Source organism: Takifugu rubripes, chromosome 17 (assembly GCF_901000725.2).
Source record: "Takifugu rubripes chromosome 17, fTakRub1.2, whole genome shotgun sequence".
Taxonomy (NCBI): domain Eukaryota; kingdom Metazoa; phylum Chordata; class Actinopteri; order Tetraodontiformes; family Tetraodontidae; genus Takifugu; species Takifugu rubripes.
Window position 1 is genome coordinate 12,324,298 of NC_042301.1, and position 10,655 is coordinate 12,334,952.

Below are 10,655 nucleotides of genomic sequence, written 5' to 3' on the forward strand. Positions count from 1 at the left end.
CCGTTAATTCGGCTCACCCCTTCCCCGCATTCCTCAGCCTTCTCAGGCCTCTCGCTCACATGCTCGCATAAACTAACTGGGTGCCCTCTCTCTTTTCCACAGGCCTGGCAGAATTCTTTGAATTCCAGCACCGCGCTGTCAGGCCCAGTCTGAGCGGAAGAGTCCGGAACTCGGCTCGCCGCTGCCAAGCAACTCGATATCACAGCGAGGTAAGACCCCGACACGTGTAGCCGTGGCTCGGAGGCACGAGCGTCGACGTCTTCGTGTATAATCAAACCCAATCGAAAGCCCAGAAAGGCCCAGTGGGTTGGTCACCATTTACCGTGACTGTAATTGTCCCTCCGCCTTTGAAGAGCAAACGGGGGTGACCGTGAATGAAGACGAGCCTAATGATGATGCGGCGTCATGGGAAAAACTCCATCTTTCCTCCCTCCATCTCCTCGCCTACAGAGCCGCCCCCTCCTGGCGCGACAGCGTGCGCCCGAAACGGCGCTCGTGACTCCACGACGCCTTCGTATGGGCGGCGTACAAGTGCCGCGGCTTTCCTTTATGGATTACAGATGTACAACATCTGTCAGATACATGGTATAAACACATGTTTGGGGAGAGGCTGCATTGTTCTTTGATGCGGCGGCTGTTTGATCTGGAGCGTATGACTGCTTCTTTTTCTTGCTTAAATAATATTCACTTGTATTGATTCCAGTGGAGATAACTCTCGGGCCTCGGCGGGCTCCTACAAAGACTCCATTGTTCCAGTGCTGCTTCACATGCACGGAGACCGGCCCCTGAGCAGCACTTCTCCATTCAGCATCGCGGTACTATTTACGAGCAGCCGCTCCACCTCCCGGCAACAGAGATCCCTCCGCCGCTGCGTCTAATAACGACGTGGTGAGGGCTTCATTCATTTGTTCTTTGTAAACCGGCCCAGATGGGAGCTTCCTCTCCGTTACAGATGACGGCAGAGCGGCCGGAGCCGATCCGGACCTAGCAGGAACTTCCCTTCTCTGAACCCAGCCCGTCGCATCAATGTCGCCACGACAGCGACGAAAAACGACATTTGCCCAACCTCCCCCACGCGCTTCATGTTCGGTGATTTACGGTATTTCAAGCGAAAAGACGACGAATGCGCGAGTAAACATGGAACTGAACTTCCTGTCAGGTGATACAACTTGCGGCTAATTCGCTTTATGAGTTCGAAAAGCCGAGGGCGCCATTAATTCGGCGGCCTTTGATCAGCTTTGAGGTCTCAGAGACCAGAAGGTTCACGCGGAGGTTAGATCTCTCTCAAGTTCCACCGGGGCTACTGACTAAACCTGATTAAAATGTAGACGGGCGATTCGTTTGGGAAGACGGGAAACGAAAAGGCAACCCAGCAGGTATCGGGTGGGTGTGGCCTGATGTGGGGCGGGTCTCCATGACGATGGTCCAGATGTGCTCCGAGCAGTGAAGATAGCTTTATTGCACTTGTGTTTTGCTAGCACCCACAGCTGACCTCAGGCCAGCAGACTAAAGGTCTACTTCTCTGGCTATATATAAGATGTAGGCCCTACATGGGAACTTATAATCCTCCCAAGTTTCCTACTGACCCACATACAGAACAGAATGCTGTTTGGGATTATTCTCCTCCACAAAGAGAGCCATTTATATTTAAAATGAGCGATGAAGCCAAGCGCACCTGCCCCTGGGCAGAGCTGCGATGTAAACCCAAAAGTCCAGCGCCAGGGATCGATAATCCATGTTAGTTAATATTTAAACCTGCACCCCGCCACTTATGCAATGAGAGATCCAACACGTGTCTGATTTCAGTCCGGTAGAGCGTTTTAGAGGAATGAGTCAAACGTCACCACGCTGGTGGAGAGAGAACTGGCAAACTGGGCCAAAATGCTCCGCTACAACCGATCGATCCGACAGCACGGCGGTTTCCTCCAACTTAGTTAGGACGTTCAAGTACTTGTGCCAAACTTTTATAGGTCTAGGTGAAGTTTTAATGGTGCTGCCGGACCATGAGAAGCGGCTCAGACAAGAGTCTTGATGAGGAAAGTTTAAATTGAGATGGCTCGGAGCCAGTGAGCTTTTAATAACAGACTCCTCAGACTTTGGTCCAGAAAAAAGAACCGTATCTGCAGACAAAGACCAGGATGGGACGCAAATGTTTTACGTAAAGGAGAAACCTCCTAAAAATAAGTGAAACCCTGAGAAAAGCATCCGTGGACGAGCCAGAGAGGCTATCCTCAGCCATCCCAAGAATCCAACAGCTGAAGGCCTGTGGCTCCCGTCTCCTTTCCTAATTTAACATTCTGGTTCTATTCTGAAAGATTCCGGTTGAGATTCCCAATCTGCAGCTGCAGCGCGGATCGAGCGTGATGCCGCGACACCGTGCGATGTGATCCTTAAGAAGGAGGAGGTTCTAAATGCGGGTGCCGTGACGGTCAGTCAGCTAATCCACAATAACAGGACCCAGCCCAGGACAATCCTATCATTTCTCCTAATAATCACTCATTAAAGGCTTCTGGGATTAAGACAAAGATCAAACCTGGCTCTTTGATTCTGAATCCTGAGCAGGATCCCGTGTTAGAAAGGGACTAGTTGCTGGCCTGCAGGTGAGGCTATAATCTACCTGTTGGAACCACACCTGACCAAACCCAAAGAATCTTAAGAGTCAAAGCAATCCAAAGAAAGAAAACACAACTATATTTCCATTCAATCAAAGGCTCCGAAGAGAAGACAGAGCCGGCGAGCGTATTTTCACACGCTTCCTGACATCACTTCCTGTTGACTCCAAAGGCCACATTTGCCATATTTAGCTAGAAATACAAACCACAAGTGACACATTAATGTGCGTGTGGGTGCATTGTACAATGCCCTCATTTAGGGATTAATTGTGTGTTTTTATCTGGAGGAAACGTCTAATTAGCCTGCAAGACGCCATCATTACTGAGTCTGGAAGAAGAGGGCGGCAAGTCCAAAACATTCCAATCAGGTGATTGTTAGGTTTCGGCCAGGAACTCCTGGAATTTCAGACTGCTTATTTTCAGCTAATTTGAGTCAGCTGTTAAAATCCTCCAGGGGAGCTCAGCAAGCATTTACAGATTTTCTCCTAAATAATTAGAAAACCACAGAGAAATCTCCTGTAATAATGTAGAAAAATTGCAGTTGCAACTTGAAGAGAACTTTTTCCTCAATGAAAAGGCATTTGAAAGCAAATATTTACACCAAGAGAGGTGGTCGAATCACCCAGGAGCCTCCAGCAACTCCTTGAGAACGTCCATACAAACCAGAAATAAAGCAGCCTTCCCAACAGTCTCCTATTTCCTCATATCGGGACTATTTTAAGGCTGGAAAACTCAGACTGTTTGTGCAAAAGACTTCCCGATGGTGCGTGTTTAGCTTAGAAAAAGCCACTCACCGGTTTCCTCGTCAATGGTAAATGTCCCCAGGCCCGAGCCGTCTCGTATGGAGTAGCGGACCTCTCCGTCCCGACCTTTGTCTTCGTCTTCGGCCGTCAGGGTCATGACAGAAGTGCCAACCGGAGCGTCCTCTTTAATAAATCCCTTTTCCACGAAGGATCGGAACAAAGGCCTGTACAGATTCTCGTTTACATCCACCACGTGCACCTCGATGAAGCAGGTCGACGACAGGGACATGGGCTTGCCTTTGTCTTTTGCTTTAGCCGTCAGGTTGTACACTTGCTTGGTCTCGTAGTCCAGGTTCTGCACGATCCGCAGGGCGCCGCTGAGCTTGTCCACTTCGAAGTGGCCGTCGCCGTTGTCGACGAGGCTGTACCGCACCTGACTGGAGGGTCCGATGTCAGGATCGTGGGCCTCCAGCCACATGATGACAGTACCAATGGGAAGGTCTTCCCGCACCTTCACTCGATAATTAGGCGGGACGAATTTGGGCGGATTGTCATTTACGTCTTCGAGGCTGATCGTGAGAGGCACCGTGGACACCAGCTGGGGCTCATTAAAGGCTTGGTCACGTGCCGCTATCTTCAGGACATAAACTGGGTGGAGCTCGCGGTCCAGCGGCTTTGTCACGCTCACCACGCCAGTGTTTGCATCGATGGCGAAGTGATCCGTGCCTCCCAGAATAGAATACAGCACGACGCCGTTATTTCCCTGATCCTTGTCCGACGAATCCACCTGGATGATCTCGGTCCCGACGGGCGTGCCCTCGCTTATCTGCACCGAGTAGGAATCTTGCAGGAACTGAGGGCTGTTGTCGTTAGCGTCCAGGATCTTAACCCCCAACAGGCGCGAGGATGACTTCTGAGGTATGCCGAGGTCGTAAACGGTGATGTTGAGGGTGTAAGAGTCCACCGCCTCCCTGTCGAGGGGAGAGTAAACCTGAAGCCAGCCGCTTTCCATGTCCACTACAAAATGGCTTCCCGTGTTTCCTCCTGAAATAACATACACAAGTTTCCCGTTGAAGCCGCTATCTGCGTCCGTGGCGCTCAAATGGACAATCCTGGCTCCGACGGGGAGGTCCTCTTTAACCTCGATCACGTTGGCGAATGCCTCAGCGAACTGAGGAGCGTACCGGTTGACTGAGTGAAGGTCCATTAAGTTGTCATCCGGCTCGGTTTGTGTGTGGATTTTACTGCCCTGGAGGAGCTTCTCGGCCAGCATGCTAGCAACACCCGTCTCCACGCACTTTAACTGGACGGGCTTGCGGGCCGTGATGACAGTAATGTTCATGAACATGGGCCGAGTCTCGAATTCGCCGTCCGTGGCGACCACCTGTACGCTGTGCAGGGAGACTTTGGCCGCCTCGCCCTCGCTCAGTGTCTGCTTCAGCGAGAGCACGCCGGAGCTGGGGTTCAGCTCGAACAGGTCCAGGTCGTTCCCTGCTTTTATCTTGTAGCGCACCAGTTGCAGCTCGTCCGCGTCGATGGCGGACACCGTGGTGATCTGCTCTCCCACGCCGTGATCCCGGGGCACGGTCACGTCACAGTCTACGTTCTCAAACAGGGGCTTGTTGTCGTTCAGGTTGTTTAATGTGACGGTGACGTACGCTTCCACCTCCCTCCGGTACGGGGACCCCCAATCGGACGCCCTGACTTTCAGGTTATAAATCCTCGGCATCAGCTCGTAATCCAGGAGCTCGGAGGTGGTGATGACCCCGGTGAAATAGTCGATGGCGAACGGCTGCGGGCTCATGTTTGTGATGCTGTAGGTCACGTAGCCGTTCTCGCCCCTGTCGTGGTCGGTGGCCTTCACCGTTAGCACGCTGGTCCCCGTGGGGACGTTCTCATCTACGGTGGTCTTGTAGGACGTCTGCTGAAACTCGGGCGCGTTGTTATTGACGTCGATCACATCGACGATGACTTTGGTTCCTGCTTTTGCGTCAGCGGTGATCACTTCCAGCTCAATTTGAGGGGTTGAATCAGCATTGATTGGGCCCGCGGTGCTAATTAAGCCCGTATCTGGATTGATGGCGAATCTGTTCTGGTTGTGGCCAGATTTGTACTTAAAAGCATATTTCTGCTGTGGGTACTTTGGTACAGCCGTTACCATAGTGACAGGCGTGTGGAGGGGGGCAAATTCACTCAAATTGACTCTGTAAATGGCCTTTTCAAAGACAGGAGGGCCCGCTTTGAACTGGGCAGGAGTGACATGTACCAATTTAACTGATGAAAATTGAGGAGGGCTGCCTTTGTCCTTGGCCTGCAGAGTGAGGTTATATCCAAAAGGCTGCCCGTCCCAGTCCACGTCTTTGACCGCTTTAATCTTGTACTCCTTGCTGCCCGGACTGCTTCTCACAGCCTTGAACTGCTGAAGAGGGTCACCAGCCACGATGCTCAGCGAAGCTATCTCTCCGTTCGGCCCGTGGTCGCCGTCCTCCACCGTCACAATCACATAAGTGGGGTCAGGGTCCATGTCCGAGGGGACCAGCGTGACAGCGGCGATGACAGGGGCGTGCTCGTTGGCCTGCTCCACCCTCACGGTGAGTTTGGCCATGCTGCTGAAGCCGCTGCTGCCGTACAGCTTCATCCCTCTGTCCACCGCCAGGATCTCCAGCTCGTACAGCCTCGTCTCCGAGAAGTCCAGTTTCCCGGTCAGCGTCACCACTCCGCTGGTCGGATGAACGGCGAACATGTCGGACCACTCCCTGAAACTGTAGTAGTATTCTCCATTCGTACCGATGTCCGCATCCGTAGCCGTGACCTTAGCCACGCTGGTGCGTATGGCCGTGTTCTCGGGGAGGGAAACGCTGTAGGACGTTGGCGAGAAGAGCGGCCTCAAGTCGTTGGTGTCCAGTACCTGCACCTTAACTCTAGTGCGGGACTCCACGTTCGTGTTCCTCTCTGACGCTTTAACGGTCAGCACGTAGTGATCTTTGACCTCCCGGTTCAGGATGGCGGTGCTTCCTCCTTTGGTCCTTATCCGCAAAAAGCTGAAATCTCCGACCAGGTAGTCCTCTGCTTTGAACAGGTTTTCGTTGTCTCCGGAGATGATTTTGTACCGTACCTCCCAGGCTGGATCGGAGATATAGATCCCCATCTTGGTGTGACTCTCCAAGTAGGTCTTAGCAGCAGAGTTCTCGTATATGGTTGCATTGTAAACAGGCTGCGTAAACTGCATGGAGGCGGCCCTCGGCACCCTTTGGTCCCCCACACAACCACAAAGGAGCTGCAGGAGCAGCACGAGCAGCGTCACAAAGTGCTTCCCCATTATCGTACCGTGATCTTCAGAGAGTCACCTGCAAATGCACAGAACACTGATGTTAAAATACATTAAAAATGCGCCCAACCCTTTAATGTTAAAGCAACTGATGGTCCGCCTGATCACTGGTGCAAATCTTTTCAGTTTGGTGCACGTTTAATATTATTTCTGCAAAGAAAAGACAAATCTGGCCACCCAGAGAGAATTTAGACAACAAAACTGCGCAGCCAACAAGTTATTGGATCATTTTAAGGCATGAATGTGACGAAACTGTACAGTGAGCTGCAACCACGAGTGAAAACGCTTCAGATCGCGGATTCTCTGCCCCCCCCGGACGTTTTTTCCCTCAGTCAGAGCCGCACAAAGACAATAAAAAGCGAGATGTCTGAGCAGGAGTCTCCAGAAAGCTGCAACATTTACTTTTGCAGCGTAAAGGTGGAATTATTCAGGCTTTCCGAGGGGTTCCTGAGTGACAAAGCTTAAATCAGAAACCATCACCTGCAGCCAACTCACAAAAGAACCATCTGCTTTAGACTATTGTTGCCCCCCCCCCCCTCCAAAAAAAAGTGCAGACTAAAACTTTATTCCACATTTACAAGCAGGCGTTTTTAATATCTCCGGTTCTGTCTGCTGACGCAAAGAAATGACCCGTTTTGCTGGGATGAAAGAGAATATTTGAAGAAGAGAAGTTAGAATTCCTGGAGACTTCGCTCTCCCCATCCCCCAACCGGAGCCATTCACTTCGGCAAGGCGATGAAAAAACACCCCGCACTTTCAAATAAGACGACAATAAAGAACCAATTAAACTGTTATGGGCACGCACAACAAACAGCACAGCCACCGTTTCTTTTTTTTAAAGAGATCCAGCCCGGACGTGTGTCTTCTTTTGATCCTTTGCTGGGTCTAAACTTGCCCGGAGATGTGAAGCAGGCAGCGGCTTCTTCCACAATAGTCGCCCGAAGCCCCTCGAACTTTTCCAAGCCTCGAAAAGATGCCCAATTCAAACCCCGGCGGGCCGTTATGGTGAGATAAACCTTCACCTACCTTTTCTTTTATTCGTCACATGTGTTTGGGGGGTTTTCGCGTAGTTTGAGAGGTCCAAATCTCGGCATGGTCATACGTGGACTCGTCTCCTCTCCGTTACTCCATGGAGCAGCAGCGGGCAGACTCTCTCTCTCACTGCTGCCCTCTCTCTCTCCACCACGGACGACCTGCTCCGTATCTCTCCGCGCTGCGCAGTTCCGGATCTACTTTACGGGCTGGCAGCGGGATAGATATCTTTCCGCCGCGAACCTGGGATCGCTGAACTACTTTCGCTCAACTCTGACCGCGCGTAATCTGATCAACAATATCACGAAAACGGCAAAAGGACGTTGAAGCCAGATTGGTTTATTTTACTTGTACGGTCTGATTAACATATACGCACAAGAGAAGGTTTATTTTGCTTGATCACGCACACCTGCAGAAATTAACCTGTCACCTCTATTTAATGCGCAATTTCTGAGTCACCCTGATAAATCAATAGCAAGCTGCCCTTGGAGATACCCTTAGAGAGAGTAAAACCTTATTCTCCTTAAATTAGTCGACCCTTAATTAAATATGAACCTCCTCATCTGCACCATTGATGTGTCGTGACGAGGTGGTTGATGGTACTGAAGAAACAGTAATTACTGTTTCATTGAGACGACAAATTACCTTTGATTCGATGAGGGCAAAAAACTGTTCAACAAAATAAGATCAAATATTTGTAGTTTGGACATCTATTATAATCCATTTATATTTAACGGCTTGCAAATACATGGTATTCCAGCGCGTAGTACCGCTTGACGTAATGTAATAACTAGGTTATAGTGGAATTAATGTGCGCTCCGGGGTTTGAACTTTGGCATTGGTGAGACTGATGGCGAAGGCAGAGTCGCCATGAAGTCGCTGATTCCACCTCCCCCCACCTCCTCTTCAGCCCTCAAAGCCATGCTGACTGCCTCTCACCGCATTCCCTCCCGGGAGTGTGGCTGCTACTCGATTGATGGCGCTGTCTCCCTGCTCTTGCCCGGCCTGCAGCGATCCGATCGTGCGCCGTGAGAGGTCCCGTGGTGCCGCGGCTGCATGCAGCCTGACGCCTGACCTGGTCAACTGGTCAACTTATACTGCTCGTGTGTGTGTGTGTGTGTGTGTGTGTGTGTGTGTGTGTGTGTGTGTGTGTGTGTGTGTGTGTGTGTGTGATACCCGCGCGCGTAGTCCGGGATGCGTGCGTATTTACGCACCGGTTGGCTGCTTGGCACAAAAATCATCACATTTTCCTTACAGCGTCATTAAAAACGCTTCAAGTTTAGGAGCTCCAAAGTTGGAACAGTTAAATTTGGAGCATGAATCAAGCTCCACACTGCTTCTAATTTTACTCAAAGCCCACTCACCGCAGCAGCTGAGAGACCGCCGGCTATCGCTCCAAACTTCACTTCACATAAATCCCGACAGTTTTCTTGCAAACATGTTTTCGGGCATGTCTCGCACCAGCGAAGCGCCTCGTCTGTGAGAGAATCCGCCACCTTCTTCCTCGGCTTTCAGCTCCTTCTATTCCGATCCTCCCAGTCTCAACTCACTCGGAGCCTTGATGCGCTTCAGCTGAGCTGCGGGCTGGTGTGCGTCGCTCTTCTCCGGTTCAGGTGAAGTTGCATGGTGTTGCCGCCTTCAGGTGATGTCGGAAATATTGACGCTTTATTCAGAGCGCCCGAGAATATCGGAAAATCTCTACAAAGAAATATTTTGTTGGTTGTTAAAACAAACAAAAAAAAATGCTGTCTGCAGCCACTCGCCCAAGTGACAGAGAGAAAAAAGAGGGAGGCGGAGTGAAATGGAGCCGCATGGAGAAGTGTTTTACTATATTATTCATGATACTGTCAAGTAAATCTGAGCTCCTCAAATGCAGCCAGGATCTGAGCTGAGATATCCAAGTCTCACCAACCACCTTATATGTTTTAAAGACCATTCTCACTCCTTTATCTTTTATTTTTATCAGTTGTGCCCCTCTGCTCTCTTCAGAAACCAGGCACACGGAGCAGCAGAGAGAGGTGAAATGTCTTCCTTCAGCTCCTCAAACATGTGGTTAACAGCTAAACTCGACACCAGGCTGTGAAGTGGCTGCCAAAAAATGCCTGAGCGGAGAGCCTGTTAGAGCCAGCAGACCAGCGTGAGAACCGTGTGTCCATTCAGCAGCGGCTCATTAAAGTCACATTTGCCTGCAGGCAAGTAAATGAACGAGACCTGTGGGTTCACTTCCCCTCTGATGGCTTTCGGTTCTGTTCCGACATCGGCCATCTTTCTATCTCCCAGAATCCCCTCTGATCTGCCTCTAAAGCTATAATTGAATTCAGGTCAGGTGATGCCCAGGGCTGCTTCCAGTGCTTTGATCTCACCAAATGTTTGCAGCGGTGGCCGCGGTGGGTCAGCTCGCTACCAGATGGGACGGGTGGGTAGTGTTTGCACAAGGGAATCTCCGGCCCTTAATAACCTTTTATCAATTGCTGCAACGCGGGGAGGGTTGGACAGGCTGGTGATGTCACAAATGTTGGGAAAATGCAGTTAAAAGCTATTTCTGCGTTCGTTCTATATAATTAATCAGCAGATGATTATGATGGGAAGTGGCCTGTATGCTGTATTGTGCTAATTAGCATCGCCACCACAGATCTGCACTCGCTGTATATCAATGGCATCTGGAGCCAATTAAAATTTCTGGTTTTTTTTCTTTGGTTTTTACATCAGGATCAGGCACCAGGTGGCTTTTGTTTGCCGCCATACCTCCATTACTGCGATTCCAGCCTGCGCTGAATAAAATGCAAATTGACCGGCAGATCATCCACTTTCACGCCGACACCCTGACATTTCTTCGGTGATGCCGCAATTTTTCCGCCGTGCTACAGATCCATAATGGCAGCGCGGCGGCTAAAAAAAACCCTCACATGTACCGGTATATTAAAAAAGGTCATGAAAGTA

General features: G+C 50.6%; 1 protein-coding gene and 1 long non-coding RNA gene across 10 annotated transcripts in view; one reads left to right on the forward strand and one right to left on the reverse strand.

Moving 5' to 3' along the window:
* Positions 1-9,214, reverse strand: part of fat1a (FAT atypical cadherin 1a) — a 49,694-nt gene extending 40,480 nt beyond the window's left edge. For 8 of the 9 annotated variants that reach the window (XR_003891690.1, XR_003891691.1, XM_003972286.3 and 5 more), the window contains exons 1-2: positions 7,710-7,864; positions 3,407-6,702 (exon numbers count right to left, since the gene is read on the reverse strand). Coding sequence is in view for 7 of the 9 variants with exons in the window: in XM_003972286.3 (XP_003972335.3) it covers positions 3,407-6,674 (3,268 nt within the window). In the remaining 2 variants the exon portion in view is untranslated. Of the gene's footprint in view, positions 1-3,406; positions 6,703-7,709; positions 7,865-9,079 lie in introns of those variants that run through there. The other variant, XM_029851360.1, reaches the window with a different exon arrangement.
* Positions 9,215-10,035: 821 nt separating this feature from the next.
* LOC115253356 (uncharacterized) lies at positions 10,036-10,655 on the forward strand. The gene is made up of 2 exons (XR_003891692.1): positions 10,036-10,131; positions 10,425-10,655. It is a non-coding gene; the product is annotated as an uncharacterized lncRNA (long non-coding RNA).